This window comes from Ammospiza nelsoni, chromosome 21 (assembly GCF_027579445.1).
Source record: "Ammospiza nelsoni isolate bAmmNel1 chromosome 21, bAmmNel1.pri, whole genome shotgun sequence".
In the NCBI taxonomy this organism is placed as follows: Eukaryota; Metazoa; Chordata; class Aves; order Passeriformes; family Passerellidae; genus Ammospiza; species Ammospiza nelsoni.
This window is the reverse complement of record NC_080653.1, coordinates 619,006-633,734: the sequence shown is the minus strand read 5'-3', so window position 1 is coordinate 633,734 and position 14,729 is coordinate 619,006. Positions and strand designations below refer to the sequence as shown.

The following is a 14,729-nucleotide window of genomic DNA, read 5'->3' as shown; positions in this document are numbered from 1 at the left end:
CGGGGGAGTGAGGGGTGTCCTTTGCTGAATGGGGGACGGCCGGGGTGGAGGGTGCAGTACCACCGCCAGGGGCCGCCCTGCGCGTATTACCGGGGCCGCGTATGCGCACACGGAAATTTCCCCCCTCCTGGAACCAGCCGCTGACGCGGCGGCGGGAATATGGAGGCGGTGGCAGGGCTGGGCGGGTCGGTGCTGCCAGGCGCCCTCATCGTCCTCATGCTGGTCCTGCTGCTGGGGGTCGCGCTGCACCGCTCTGCTCCGCGGGAGACCCCCACCGCCCCGCAGTACGGTAAGTACCGTGCGGACAGTGGGGCACCGGGCAGCGCGGAGCGGAGCGTAGCTGAACCGTACCCACCGACCCCTCCCCTGCCGCAGAACCCAGGGCGAACGGGCACGCCAGGCCAGAGGAGCCGCGGAAGGCGAAGCCGGCGGCGAGGGCTCGCAGGGAGAAGTCGCACCAGCACAGCTTCGCACACCGGCTGCTGGTGGCTGCCCTCAAGGTACCGCGTGTGCACGGGGCCGGTGCCTTCCCGGTGCTGATGCCAGTGGCTCCTCGGTATCGGTGTCCCCCTCGATATTGGTGTCCCGCCGGTACCCCGTCCCCCCGCCTCCCCTTCCCCCCCTGCCGTTGTCCTGCCGGAGTCGGTGCAGGCATCCCTTTCGATGCTGGTGTCGTGCCTGTGCCGGTGTCCCTCTTCCCCCCCCCCCCCGGTGCTGGTGTCCTGCTGCTCCTCCCCATACCCTCCCGCGTCCTTCGTGACAACTCTCTGTCTGCAGGGCCACAGCAGCCCGGTCACCTGCCTGGACTTCAGCAGCAACGGCAAGTACCTGGCATCATGCTCTGAGGACCGCACGGTGCGGCTGTGGAGCATCCGGGACCTGGCAGGGCGGGACCACCGCTGCCTGCGCGTCAACATGGGGCTGGACCACGCCGAGCTCGTCCGCCTCAGCCCCGACTCACGGTATGGCCGGACCTTGTACTAGCACCGGGATGTCCTGCAGAGCCGCCAATCTCACGACCAAGCTGTGGTGGGATCAGTGGTGTTGCTCTGGGATGGGTGGAGGCAGCATCTCTCACTGGGTCATCACGATATCATTGACTTATGGCCTTTTCTGAGAGCAGCTGGCATTTAATCACAGAATCACAGTAGTTCGAGTTGGAGGGAACCTCTGGAGTTCGTCTAGTCCAGCTCCTGGTGGGTTAATGTGGTTTTCAGGGCAAATATCTCTGCGCACAGCTTGCTGCCCCCATGGAAGGTACCTGTTGACATCACTGCCAGCTGACAGTGCAGCTGGAATGTGCTGCTGAGTCTCTCCAGTGGTCAGGGGAGCTCTTGCTGGGTGGGAAATCTGGCAGAAGAATATCTTTTGGCTTTTTGGTCTCTTTCCGAAAGAAAAGAAGGGATCTTGTTTCCTGGTGTGGATAATAAATTTCATTCTTTTTCATTCAGTGTTGCAGTTGAGCCAACATAGGGAGAGAAGTTGGTGCCCTTGTAAATATTTTTACGTGGCAGCATATCCCTCTTCCCAGGTGCCCCTGAGTGACCTGGGCTGAGCTGGGGCTCAGAGCCTCTCCCTCCACAGGGCTTTTATTGTCTGGCTGGCCAATGCTGAGACCATTCGTGTCTACAAGATGACCAAGAAGGATGACGGCAGCTTCACCTTCACTGCGACTTCTGGGGACTTCCCAAAGAAGCACAAGGCTCCTGTCATTAACATAGGGATTGCAGAGACAGGTATGGAAATGAGCTGATCACCTCTCCAGTACAGCTTTGATTTCCTTGTGAAGCTGCTGGATTCAAAGTGTTAGAGTTTTTGGCGTTCTCAGGGCTGTGGACAGCACCAGTACTGAGCTTTGTAGTCTATTAGTTTTTTTTAACTTAATTTGCTGCCGACTGAACCAAAAGGTGTTGTTTTCACACCAATAATATCCCTGTAACCAGCTCCCCAATATGCACAGTTTCTTAATTTACATTTCCAGGGATGCTGTTGCAAAGAGGTCTGGTCTCAATATTGAGAGGATTGCTGTTCTCTGGGCTGCCGGTCTCTCTTTAACCAGTCAGAAATCTCTCTAGTGAGTTAATATGGTCTATCTTGAACTTCTGGGATCATCTAGAACAGAGATGGGGGTGGATGGGTGGAAATTACATTTTAGTGGTGAGGGCTTCATGGATTAATGTGTCAGGTATGTGCCAGTGGCAATTGGAAGCAGGTGGATGTGAGTTCACCTCTGTAATAGGAGAGCAGGAAAAATGTTAACTGAGACTGGAGCTGTGAAAGTGAAAACTTAAACCAAGTACCTGGAAGGTAAACAGGCAACTCCCTGCCTGGGCTGAGGTGGCAAAGGGGAAGTGGGAACAAGCAGCAGTCCAGCATGGGCACAACCAGCAATCATGGATCATGGTGTTGTGACTGGGATTCAGTTGCCTGTCTGCAGTCCACAGCTTGAAAGGTGCTTATCCTCAAGCTGATTTTGGGCATGCAGGTCAGATGAAGTGTTTGTTCTTGTTTGTGGCACAGCCCAGTGGGGCTGCATGTGGGGGTCCCAGCTCTGCTTGTGGTGTTCAGGGTTCTGAGTACAGGGCACACATGGGTTCAGTGCCTCCTGCCTGCTCAGGAGCCAGGGGAGTACTGAGGCATAACCAGGAGCTGAGTCTTGTGATACCGCTCTTTACCCTGTCTTAGGAGGCTGATACTCCCTGGATTTTGGTGCTGCTGCTGGTTTTCTCCAGCTGCAGGGAGAGGTTATCCTGGGGCTTCATTGAGTCTGTGTAGTGTTAGGTCTGGGGGCTCTCCTGATCTTTGCCTTTTTTTTCCCAGGGAAGTTTATCATGACAGCTTCCAGTGACACCACCATCCTGATCTGGAGCCCAAAGGGCGAAGTCCTGGCCAGCATTAACACCAACCAGATGAACAATGCCTATGCCACAGTGTCACCCTGTGGGAGGTGAGTGACAGGCAGGATTTCAGGCTGCTCCTTCGAACAGGGATAACATCAGTTCAGACCATTGGCAGTTAGTTGCTATTGTAATGTAACTTTCTGAGGGTTCCACAGTTTAAAAAGGTATTTTGACCTCCCAGGAGGTGGAGCTGATGTGGGGTCAAGCACTCTTGTTCTGTCATCTTGCCTCAGTGCTACTGTTCTGGTAACCTGAGAACAGCTTTGGCCTCACATTGCAGGGGTGGGACAGAGCAAATGGCTTATGCAAAGAAAACAGCATTTTGAACTTGTCTGTGACCTCTTAAAGGTTAATTATAAAAATAAAGGTTTTATTTCTGGGAGATCTGTTTTTTGGGGAAATCACTTGCTGCTGTTGGTTGATTTGCCTTGCTCCTGGCATGAGGAGGTTGGGGCTAAAAAGCATTTAGCTCTTCTACTTTGACCAGAGAGTTTCTCATTCCTGAGCTGTTCTGGTGTCCTTCCTTACTGTTCCCTTTACCAGCCAGGTTTCAGGGAAAAATTGAAATTAAGATGACCAGACTTGAGTGCAGGAGTCAGGACAGGTTTGCAGAGCTGTGGCCCTGCCTCGCTCAGGTTCTCTGTAAGAGGCAATCTGTGTGTCTGCTTATTCCTTCACACAGGTTTGTGGCATCCTGTGGCTTTACCCCTGATGTGAAGGTATGGGTGGTGTGTTTTAGCAAGAACGGAGACTTCAGGGAGGTGACCAGGGCTTTTGAGTTGAAGGGCCACACTGCTGGTGTACAATCCTTTTCCTTCTCCAACGACTCAAGGAGGTATGTGTGTGTTACTTGCTCTTAGTTACTGTAAGGACATGTAAGCTCATCTCTTTCAGTGTTCACCAGCTGCACCACTGAGCTGCAGGGGGTAAAACACTGCTCTGGGGAGCCAAATCTGGCCACCCTGCTTATAGGAATCTCATGTGGTTTAACAAGACCAAGTGCTGATGCTGCACCTGGATCAGTGTGGAGACAGATAGGCATGCCAACCCTCTCCCTTGGAGAGGTATCCCTTGAATAAGTTATGATAAGATCTTCTCAAACCCTCCTGGACAGAGAAATCCTCTTTGGTCATGGTGAGTTCCCAGCATGCTTTGGAAGCCCATGTAAATTTGTTGGGACCGATTGGTTTTTCCCCTTTGTACCACTCCCAGTTTTCCCCATAAAAACCCCTGCTGCTGCCCCGTTCAGGGGGGAGCTGCTATCCCTGGCCTCCTTGGCAGGGTGCTGGAATAAAGGCTACCCCTGTGGAATAACCACACGATGCTCCTGTCTCTTTGTCCCTGTGTTGGCCAGGGTACACTTAGCAAGGCAGAGCTGAAATCACTGCTCAGAGCTGAATTGCCTGCCCCTTGCTGAGGTTACCCAGCAGTTGAAGGACTGCCTGAGACTCCTAGAAAATTGTCTCTTGTGGCATCTCTCTCTGGGAAGATTGCGGCATCCAGGCTGAGCCATCAGACTCCTGACTGGCTGCCCAAACAGAGCAGGGCAACCCCCAGTATCCAAGATGGGGATGAACAGACTGAGAGCAGCCTGGGGGTGCTTGTGAGTGAGAAGTGGACATGACCCAGCTCAGAAACTCCTCTGGGTTGATCCCACAGCGCGTGGGTAACAAGGGAGAGTGGAATTCTGCCCCTCTGCTCCACTCTCAGGTAAGACCCCACTTGCAGAGCTGCCTCCAGTTCTCCAGCACAGGAAGGACTTGGAGCTGCTGGAGTGAGTCTAGTGGAGACACCAACATGATCAGAGGGATGGAGCAGCTCTGGTATGAGGAAAGGCTGAGAGAATTGGAATTGCTTAGCCTGGAAAACAGAAGGCTTCAGGTTATGTAATTGTGGTTTTCTAGGACCTGAAGGGAACTGACAAGAAAGATGGGAGAGAGATTATTTACAGGGGCCTGGAGTGACAAGATAAGGGGGATTGGTTTCAGACTGATAGAGAGTGGGTTAAGTGGGATATTAGGAAGGAAGGCTTGGTTGTGAGGATGGTGAGGCCCTGCCACAGGTTGCCCAGAGAAGATGTGGCTGCCCCATCCCAGGAAGTGTTCAAGGCTGTGTTGGAGCAGCCTGGTCTAGTGGTAGGCTTTTTTGCTTTGGAAAAAGAACCGAGACTGTATCTGTGTATAGACTCACACTTCCCAAGAGATACTCTGCCCTGTCCATGAACCAGGAATCCTCTGTGGAGGTTAAGAGGTGCCACCCTTTTTCCATGCACTCACTGTGCTCTCTTGGCTGCAGGATGGCGACCGTGTCAAAGGATGGCACATGGAAGTTCTGGGACACAGATGTGGAGTACAAGAAGCAGCAGGACCCACACCTGCTTCTGACAGGGCAGTGTGCAGTGCTGGAGCCATGCCGCATTGCTCTGTCCCCTGACGGCCGCACGGTCGCTGTGGCGAGCGGCACAGACATTGTGGTGTACAACACACAGCGCGGTGAGGAGGAGGAGCGTTTTCTTGGCGTGCACAGCCACTGTATCACAGACCTTGCATTTGATACCACTGGCCGCTATGTCGTGTCCTGTGGGGACCGCGCTATCTGTGTCCTCCACAACACTGCCGGGCACCGTGCCGTGGTGGAGGAGATGGAGGCCATGCTGAAAAAAACTGGGAACAAAGCCACGCAGGAGAGGCTGGAGCAGCAGATCTCCAGTGCTCGCAAAGCATTGGCTGCCATCTATGGCAAGAAGCACTAAGCTACCTGTAAAGCAGGAGGCAACTGTGCTCTGCCTTGGAGATGTTTTGTTTTGTTTTGGTTTGGTTTTTTTTTTTAGTAACTGTGAACAGCAGTAATAAAAGAGTGCCCAGGTCCTTCCTTGCGTGCTGTGTGATAGGTGGGACAGGGCTGGGGACAGTGGCGTCTCCCAGTGTCACACTCCACACTCTTGTGTTGTTTTCCTCCCGGGCTTCGATCATCAGTATCCTATGAAATCGATTGCTAAGCCAATGCCTACGAGTTCTCCTGAGCTTAGAAACGGGAGTTGTGTGGATTTGGGGTAGGTTTTTTGATTGGTTATTTTTTTTTTTTTTCAAGAGAGCTGCCAAAGCTCAGTGTTGATGCTAAACGGTGGGGACTCTGCTTCAGGGAACGGGGCAGTGCGGTAACGGTGCAGCATTCCCCCGGCCCGGGATCTCAGGGTGATCTCACGGTAGTGTGCGGCGGGACCTGCCCCAAAGGAAGATGGCGGTGCACTGTCGCCTCGCCTGCGCGTCGTTTCCGTGCCCACTGTAGGGCGTCTATGCCTGCGCAGGCGCAGCAGCCGGGGCGTGTCGGGCGTGGTGACGCAGGAAGCGCAGCGCGCGGGCGGGCCACGCAGGGCGCGTGCGCGGGGCCGGGTGCGCCGGCGGGTGCGGCGGGGCCGGTGCTGCGGGGCTGCGTGCGCCATGTCGGGGCGCTCGGTGCGGGCCGAGACCCGCAGCCGCGCCAAAGATGACATCAAGAAGGTGATGGCAGCCATCGAGCGCGTCCGCAGATGGTGAGGGCGGGCCCGCAGGGGGGGAGGGCCTTGCCACCCGCGCGCAGCCAATCACCGCACCGCGGGGTGCGACTCGAGAGTGCGCGCCCAACCAGCGGGTGCGGGCGGAGGGGCGGCAGCCAATGGGAGCGTGGCGGGGAGGGAAGCGACTGTGAAGGGCGGTTGGCCCAGCCAATCATAGTGCGGGGGGCAGGGGGTAGTGCTGCGCGGTGCTGAGCTGACGCTCCTCTGGGCCAACCGGAGCGTGGCGGGATGGCGGGGTTTGTTGCCATGGTGCCCCAGGCCCGGTCCGGTCCGTCAGCGTTGTGTCCCGCAGGGAGAAGAAGTGGGTGACGGTGGGCGACACGTCTCTGCGGATATTCAAGTGGGTGCCAGTGGCGGACAGTAAGGAGGTGGGTACCGCTGGTGGAGATGGGCCGGGAGCCACCGCCCACAGCCAGCCTAGCTCCCTTAACAACCCCCCTTAAGCTGAGCTCTGAGCCTCCCCCAGCCCTACCGACCACCGAAGCCCCCCGAGCCACCTCCGAGCCCCCCAGTTCTTCCGGACGCCACCAAACCCCCTTGTGTCCCCTCCAAGTCGACCCCTGAGCCCTCCCCAAGCCAGCACCTGAGCCCTCCCAGCCCTGCTGAGCACCTTTGAGGCCCGACCGAGTCCCTCCTGCCCTATCGAGATCCCCCGAGTGCCTCTAAGCCCTTGATCCCTCTCCAAGCTGACCCCCGAACCCCACCCTTCTGAAGCCCCATGAGCTCCTGTCAGGCCTTCTTGGGCAACCCCCAGCCCCAAAGAGCCCCTTCAGCCAACCTGATCCTCCCCTGAACTATCGAATCCCCTGAGCTCTCTTCAGACCCCTCCTGCTTCTGCTTGACTTCTCCAAGGATTTGCTTTACTTGGTGACATTCCTAGATGGGCATCAGCTCCTCCTCTCTTTCCTGATTCCCAGTCCCTTCATAGATGGAGTTTTGCCTCTCACTTAGGAATGTGCCCCCAAAGCCAAGGGAAGAGGCCAGCTTGAGCACATCCCTCTGGGCATCTGGAGACAGAAAGGGGAATGGCTCCTCTGGAGCAGCATATGTTTCTCTGACATTGTGTTTGTGCTTTTCTTTCTCTCCTCAAGAAAGAGAAATCCAAATCGAGTAGCAGCACGGCCCGAGAAGCCAATGGCTTCCCAGCTGACACCTCTGCCAACTCCTCCCTCCTTCTGGAGTTCCAAGGTGGGTCTGGGCTGAGCTGCCTTCAACGTGGGGAAAGACTCCAAGGCTGTACAGCAGCTGGGACATTGTTGGTTCTGTGTGCTGCCAATATGGAGAAGAGCAGTGCTTGCCCCTGAGCACTGGCATGGAGTGGAGAACAGTGAGGTTGAGCTGTGGAGTTGGGCTGATCCACTTCTGGATTGTCCCTGTCCAAACTGTTCATTTTTGCTGTTAGAGAGTCTTAATGGGCTGTTTCTGGTATCTTCTGTGGGAAGCTTCACAGCCAACTGGAGAAGTGGGGTTTCCTGATCCCCCCTTTCCATGCTCTGCTGGGGAGAGGCCAATAGCCACCTGCAGCCAAGCTTGCTTTTCCCAAAGTTACTTCCATGGACCTTAGGGTGAAGGGGCAAAGGCTGTCCCTGGCCTTGCTCTTGGTCTAGGCATTGTGGTGCAGCCAGGAGAGGTTTCAGCAGCGCCAGACTTGCTGCTGAGGTAGTGTACACATCTGCCCAGCACCTGCTCTGTCTGTGGCTAAGGAAAATTTGCGGGCGCTCCCAGATGTGGTGGGGTTATGTTGCAGGTCTGCACTTTGGCAAGGTGTGTGCCAGGCCTGCTTCTTCAATGGTGCTGAGCATTATTCCTTGTGTTGCTTCACAGAGGAGGAACAAAACCGTGGTACACAGCAGGAGATTCCTGCCCTTGGATGCCCAGGGCCCTCCCAAGCTGCAGATGTGGGGTTTGGCAGTGCTCATTCTCATTCCCAGGGCAGGAACATTCCCTCTCCCATGGCCAGTTGTGTATATGATTCCCACTGTGTTCTGGAGGACTCAGTCCTGTGCCTGACAGCCCTTAGGCTGATGTGGAACAGTGAATCCCCTGTTTAACTCTCTGACTGTGCTCTGCCTTCTCAGCAAGACCCCGGCTTCCAGTGCCGCCCTGAGCTGCCTGTGCCCCTGCGTCAAGGTGCTCTTTTTCACCAGGTGCTGTTTCTGCAGATGAGAACAGCAACCAGAGCTCCCTGTCTGATGTATACCAGCTCAAGGTGGACAGCAGTCCCAACTCCAGCCCCAGTCCTCAACAGAGTGAGTCCATGAGTCCTGCCCACACATCTGACTTCCGCACAGACGACTCACAGCCTCCTACCCTGGGGCAGGAGACCCTGGAAGGTGGGTGCTGGGCTGAGAAGGGAGGAGGCAGATGGGTGGGATCAGGGAACGTGGTGGTTCAGTGGGTGGCCATGGCACTGCTGGAAGCTGACAGGGCATTGGGGACTTCTTTAGCTAGGTGTTCTGTCCTCGGTCAGCACTGACCTGGGTGCGAGGTGTGCATTTTTGTTGACCCACCTGTTCTCCCCAGAGCCCTCCCTGCCTTCCTCAGAAGTGGCAGATGAGCCTCCCACTCTCACAAAGGAAGAGCCAGTCCCCCTTGAGACTCAGGTAAGAGAAGGAGGATTCAAACCATCTCTAAATGTGCATGGACCTAGATTGGCCCTTTGACCATTGTTCCTGCTTCTTGTAGCAGAAGCATCTTGGTGGATGGACTTGCTCTGCAGTCCCGAAGTGCCCCTGGGAGCTCCCAGAACCTCCTGGTTTCCTGAGCTTTAGTCTTTATTCCTTGGTTCAGATCAAGTGTTGGAGTGTGAGGGAAGGATATGGGGATGTGGGAAAATGACAGTTCTGGCAGGCTGCAGGGCTGGAGTGGGTTGCCATTCCTGGTGCCCTGGGGCCTGTGCATGGGTGACAGCCTGGGCTGTCCCCATAGTGTGACACAGCCTTGTCTAGGTGTGAATAGCTCAGTGTCACTGCCTGTGACCTCTGGCTCTTGCAGGTAACTGAAGAGGATGAGGACTCTGGTGCGCCACCTCTGAAGAGATTTTGTGCTGACCAGAACTCTGTGTGCCACACAGCCTCAGAGAGCTAACCTGCCTGGCCTGGCACCTTCGCCAGCCCCTTGCAGAGCCACCTGGCCCCCCAGGACCAGTGCTTCCCTCCAGCCTGCCCCTTCCCCAGTGTCGGGGCTCCCACCACTCGCATCAAGTGCGCCCTGCCCTGCCCTATCCTGCCCTGCCCGATGGATGGGGCTGCTGCCAGTACCTGCAAATTTGCCTCTATTTATTGGCTCTCTCTCTCCCTGCTCCCTGCCCCTAGAGCTGGGGCTCTCTGCTGGGTGGGCTGCATGTGGAGGGGGGTTCTCCATGGGGCTCCCTGCTCTCCATGGTCCCCAGGACACTTGGCAGATGCTGTTTGCCTGCTTGTGGCTCCCCTGCCTGCCCTTCCCCTGGGTGCTGGGAACAGGAGAGGCACCTTCCACCTGCTCCAGGTGATGTGTTCACTCGGTTGTGGGAGCAGGTGATGATGGGTGTGGGGGGCAGTGAGGGAGCGGCCAGCAGGGACCCACTGGGACGCTGTGCAATAAGCTGCTAGTGTAAGCCATTCATGCTGGGAGAGAGGGGAGCGCTTTCCCCTCCCAGAGGGCAGGTCCTGACCGGCCTCGGCTCTGCCTCGGGGCACAACTCCAGCCGAGTGGAATTTGCAGTCCCCCGGGAGCCTGCAGAGCAGGAGGAGCCGCTGCCCTATGCTGGAGGGCCTTGCCCCGGCCTAGGTACCCGCTATCTCCGAGGTGGGAAAGGAAGCAGCAGGGTGCTGGAGCTCCCGGGAAGCGCTCCCGCCCTGGGGCTCTGCCGCCTCCCAATACCCGCTGCCCCCCTAGCCCCAACTCTCCCCCCGCTGCCACTGCATGTCCCGCCGAGTCTGTGATCGAGCCTGGTGAAGCTGGAGGCGCGGCCGCGCGTGGAAGTGGAAAGTTATTTTAGCACTGAATAGAATATTTTTAAAATTAAACTTTGAAATACAGATGCAGAGCACGATGTCGGCCGAGTGGGGAGGGACCGCGTGGGAAGAGAAGTTTCTTCCAAACGGAGCCCTGTGCCGGCACTCGCCGCCTGCGGCGCCCACAGAGCCGGCCCGGAGCCCGATTCCCCGGGAAGTTCGGTCAGCGCCCGGTCCCCGTTCTCCACACTTTCCTCCCTGCCGGTCGCCGGCGCTGTCTGGAGCGGCGGAGGACGGCCCCGAGACGAGGCGGCACTGGCGCCCGGCGGGGCCGGCCGGGGGCGGGTGGGGAGGGAAGAGGAGCCCGGGACGGCCCCTCAGCCCTGCGCAGCGGCTCCGACCGTGGCCCCGGCCCGGGGCTTTGCCCGCTCCGCAGCCGCCCCCGCCCACCCCAGGGACTCTGCCCGCGGGGCGGGGCTCTTCGCCCTCAGGTACCGCGGGGGCCGGGAAAAATCGGCCGCGACTTCCGGAGGCGGGGATGTGGTTTCGACGTGACTTCAGAGTAGTGCCAGACCGCCCAAGCAATTCCCATCGTTACGCCGCGGCCTCCGCACCAAGCCCGCTCAGACCTGACTGCCCTTGTAATAAATTATTTTAATTTTCACTTTCATTATCCAGTGTTTCCTTTTTCCCAAGTTTTCTTGATCCCGATATTGCGTGTATGCCCTTCTCTTCATGTCCAGTGAAGGGTAGTGGAGCTAGGGAATGGTCTGGAGCACGTTTGATAAGGAGCAGCTGAAGAACCTGGGAGACTCAGTCTGGAGAAAAGGAGGCTCAAGGGGGACCTTCTTGCTCTGCAGGACTCCCTGACAGGAGAGTGCAAGCAAGGTGAGGTTGGGTTCTGCTCCCACAGAACAAGGAGTGGCATGAGGGGAAACAATCTTGAGTTTTCTCAGGAGAGATTTAGGTTGAACATCAGGGAAAAGTTTCTTCAGTGAAAGGGTTCTCCAGCTCTGGCACAGGCTGCCCAGGCCACTGATAGAATCACTACCTGGGGAGGGATTTAACAGATGTGTAAATGTGGCACGAGGGGAGGGACGTGGGTTAGTGGTGGTCTTGGCAGTGCTGTGGGACCAATTGGACTCCATGGTCTCAGAAAGGTTTCCTAACCCTAACAATTCTATGATAATCATGGTTTTAATAATATTTCAGGATCATGATTGCCAGCCAAGAGAGGCAGCTGCCGATTAATTTGACCACAAACTATCCTGATGTGTTGGTAGTTATTGGGAAAACGCTTTTAGGAAAGAGTTCCAGAAAGAAGAAGTCTAGCAATCAGAAAGCAGAAAAAGTCTTTTCCATAGCAGCAGCGTGCATTGCTGAATTCAGGAGGAGGAATTTTGAGAATGGAGAGTGAGGACAGAAATGACTTCTGGGAGCATGGCATTTGTGGAGACATAGAGACGAGCCTCAGGGATTGCACTGGCAGAAGAAAGGCTCATCCATACTTTGCACGGATGCAGCAGGGGAGTAACCTGCTGCTTTTTGTTAAAACATGGAGCTGTTGAGGCCCGGAGCTGGGAGGTGCAGCCACAAAGTTGCACCGCTGCAGCTTAACCACTGATTTGTTTTATAGGTCTGGCACGTTGGTTTATCCTGTGACTTCCAGAGAAGCTCCTGAATTCCTGAGAAAGAAAAACTGTGTCAAGTGCTGCAAAGAGAATGGACTGACCCCCAAGAGAGCTCAGCTGAGTTTTGATGGGGGAGCAAAAGAGACTCCTCCAAACATCCAAGAGCACAACATCCAAGATACTGTGGTCAGGTTTATAAAGAAAGATGAAGTGCTGGTTGGGGAGGTCCTGGGTTTCACACAGGCAACACATATTGAATTTAAGGAATACAGTACAAAGAGTAGCTTGTAATACATCAGAAAAAACTTTCCTAAATACGTCTCTGCCTTTGCAAACACTGAGGGTGGATATTTATTTTTTGGTGTGGATGACAACAGTAAAGTCACTGGGACCCACAGTAATATGGAGAAAGTAGCTTTAGAACAAACAGTAGCTGATGCCATCAGCTCAATGTGTGCCCATCACTTCTGTGGCTCTGGGGCTGGCGTGCAGATCCAGGTGTGTCATAGACATTTTTTCATAGAAATCCCTTCTTTGGGATTTGTGCATCTTCTGGGAAGCAAAGGCCCCAGAAGAAGAATGTAAACAATTGTTATCGGCTGCTGTGAAATGTAGCAGGTGCTCCTGTGATTGGATCACGTTCCGTGTTTACAATTGGGGGCCAATCACAGGACCAAGCTTGGGGACAGATTCCCTGGACACAGAACTTTGTTATTCATTCTTTTCTATTCTATTCTTAGCTTAGCAGCCTCTACAAATTCTCTCCTTATTCTTTTTAGTATAGTTATAATGTATTATATATCATATATCAATAAATCCAGCCTTCTGATCATCAAACAAGATTCTTGTCCTTCTCTCTCACCATGAAGACCTCTTCAGGTCACTGTAATACAGGTGCACATCCTGGGTGTTTATGACCAAGCAGGCTGTTCACAGGGCTATGCCTGTGCCATGCACATTGAGTCATCTGGCTGCACTGTGCTCGATGGTGACCCCGAATTCTGGATGGTGCTGGGCACTATCAGGGAGGAGAGTGTAGGGAGCTGGGCACTGACTAAAAGACTGAGCAGCCGGAAATGGATGGAGCTCATGACAGCTGCAGACCCAGATAAATAAAACCCGCATTTATGTTAGCATCAACTTCATTTCTGTGTTCTGCTGCAAACATTCAGGAGGAAAGATCAACTTCTTTTCAGGGTGTTCTCACCACACCTAGAAAGGGCCATTTGACCCATGCCCAGCCACAGGCACTGGGATGATGGTGCAGTTACTGGCCTGCAGTGGCACCTCTATCCCTGAACTCATTCAGCAGGACTTCTTGAAGCACTCTCAATCGTAGAATCATGGAGTGGTTTGGGTTGGAACACAACTGCCCACAAGACACTGGGTTGCCAGGCTTTCCTTCATATGGAAAAGGGTCATCAATTTGTGGTCAGGCGCTGTAATCCAAAAATGGGATTCTGCCTCCTAAACTTGTGAATATCAGAGGATTCCTTCCAGATGAAATCTGCCAGGCTTTGGCTGGCCTTGGACTCCTGGGGGCTGTGTCTCAACTGTCCCTGAGACAGAGGGTTGCAAGGCTTTCCTTCCTCTGGAAAAGAGCTAACATTCACAGTCACACTCCTGTGGTAGATAGGGATAGGCGCTTCAGAAGATTACACGATGTCACGGAAAGCCAGGACCCCCTGTTCCCCTAAGATAAGAGATTACCCTAGGAGTGTGGCCCCACTAACAGTAGTGCTAGTAACCTTCCATTCCTTACCCAGTAATTTTCCATTCCTTACTAACCATAGATAATAAGGACAGACCCCCTTTTGACGTAGAGAACCCCTTAGACTATAAAACCCCACAAGAAGAAGTAATAAACGCCTTTTGACCATCCACCATATTGGTGTCTGCGTGTGTCATTGGCCCGAGCGACCCTGGAGAGTTTGGGTCGCCGTGCTGTTCCTCAGAACCAGGTCGCCTTGCCTGTCACCAGAAGGCAGCACACTCCTGGGGCTAAAAGTGGGATTCTGCCTCCTAAAATTGTGAACATTGGAGGATTGTTACAAGATGAAAGCTGCCACGAGTTATGGCTCTGGCTGGCTTTGGGCTCCTGGCAGCTGCCTCTGAACTGCTCCTGAGATACTGAGTTGCTGGGTTAGGTGCAGTTGTAAGGGGTAAGGGTTAGGGTAGTTAAAAATGGTAAATTTTCTTATGTTTTATACATATATATATATATATGAATAATTTTTATAAACATTGATTTCCAAATGCAACCCTTTATCTACTGTTTTATATGCAGGATCTTAAGAGTATAAGAAATTCTAAATATGCATATTATCTTAATACACAGCGTTTGAAAATACAAATGTACCTTTTGTATATATAATTTAAAATAAAGAAAGGGCTTGAAAATGGGAGAAAATATGATCTCTATGAAGGCAATAAAGATAGCTCTGTCTATTCAAGCAAAAAGCATGTTGTGTGTCATTCCAAAACAGTGATATCTTGGTTGGGACTTAAATCGCTGCTGCCACCTCACTGCTGCCACTTGGTGATAACTACGAGGTACTGCGCATATATGCTATTTAGTGACTCAGTAGTGTCACCTGCAGACTAAAAGCAGTACTGCAACTAAGAAATGGGCATACGTGCCATGACCTAAACGACTCACTGCGGCCACCTGCAGCTAAAAAGCAGTGCTGCAACTAAGAAATCCTCG

The 14,729-nt window shown here is 54.1% G+C and overlaps 3 protein-coding genes across 6 annotated transcripts; all 3 read left to right on the top strand.

Annotated features, from left to right (window-relative positions):
• The first annotated feature begins 111 nt into the window (after positions 1-111).
• On the top strand, positions 112-5,834 carry TBL2 (transducin beta like 2). The gene is made up of 7 exons (XM_059487192.1): positions 112-289; positions 376-500; positions 778-962; positions 1,585-1,736; positions 2,821-2,947; positions 3,583-3,735; positions 5,196-5,834. Exons 1-7 carry the CDS (start codon positions 160-162, stop codon positions 5,650-5,652), a joined length of 1,329 nt encoding a protein of 442 aa, XP_059343175.1. The 5' UTR covers positions 112-159; the 3' UTR covers positions 5,653-5,834.
• Positions 5,835-6,286: 452 nt separating this feature from the next.
• On the top strand, positions 6,287-12,862 carry BCL7B (BAF chromatin remodeling complex subunit BCL7B). Of its 4 annotated transcripts, none has more exons than XR_009419838.1 (7): positions 6,287-6,432; positions 6,749-6,824; positions 7,548-7,644; positions 8,619-8,789; positions 8,980-9,059; positions 10,477-11,279; positions 12,028-12,862. XR_009419838.1 is itself a non-coding variant. In XM_059487093.1 (6 exons), the coding sequence occupies exons 1-6, from the start codon at positions 6,341-6,343 to the stop codon at positions 9,541-9,543; spliced, it is 609 nt and encodes a 202-aa protein (XP_059343076.1). In that variant the 5' UTR covers positions 6,287-6,340; the 3' UTR covers positions 9,544-10,475. The 4 variants fall into 4 exon arrangements, 2 of the variants coding, with proteins under 2 accessions (XP_059343076.1, XP_059343075.1); XR_009419837.1 differs by having other exon boundaries at positions 8,604-8,789; XM_059487093.1 differs by lacking the exons at positions 10,477-11,279; positions 12,028-12,862 and adding an exon at positions 9,451-10,475.
• On the top strand, positions 11,582-14,354 carry LOC132082803 (schlafen family member 12-like). The gene is given in 4 exon segments (XM_059487231.1): positions 11,582-11,762; positions 11,764-11,913; positions 12,028-12,604; positions 12,917-14,354. Coding segments are annotated over 4 exon segments (1,104 nt in total). The 5' UTR covers positions 11,582-11,607; the 3' UTR covers positions 13,139-14,354.
• The last annotated feature ends 375 nt before the right edge of the window (positions 14,355-14,729 follow it).

Coding starts and splice junctions, on each gene's coding strand:
- BCL7B (XM_059487092.1), top strand. CDS start 6,341: ATGTCGGGGCGCTCGGTGCGGGCCGAGACCCGCAGCCGCGCCAAAGAT. Junction 7,645..8,603: donor CCTCCTTCTGGAGTTCCAAG/GTGGGTCTGGGC, acceptor CTTTTTCACCAG/GTGCTGTTTCTGCAGATGAG. Junction 8,790..8,979: donor GGGGCAGGAGACCCTGGAAG/GTGGGTGCTGGG, acceptor TGTTCTCCCCAG/AGCCCTCCCTGCCTTCCTCA.
- TBL2 (XM_059487192.1), top strand. CDS start 160: ATGGAGGCGGTGGCAGGGCTGGGCGGGTCGGTGCTGCCAGGCGCCCTC. Junction 1,737..2,820: donor CATAGGGATTGCAGAGACAG/GTATGGAAATGA, acceptor TTTTTTTCCCAG/GGAAGTTTATCATGACAGCT. Junction 3,736..5,195: donor TTCTCCAACGACTCAAGGAG/GTATGTGTGTGT, acceptor TCTTGGCTGCAG/GATGGCGACCGTGTCAAAGG.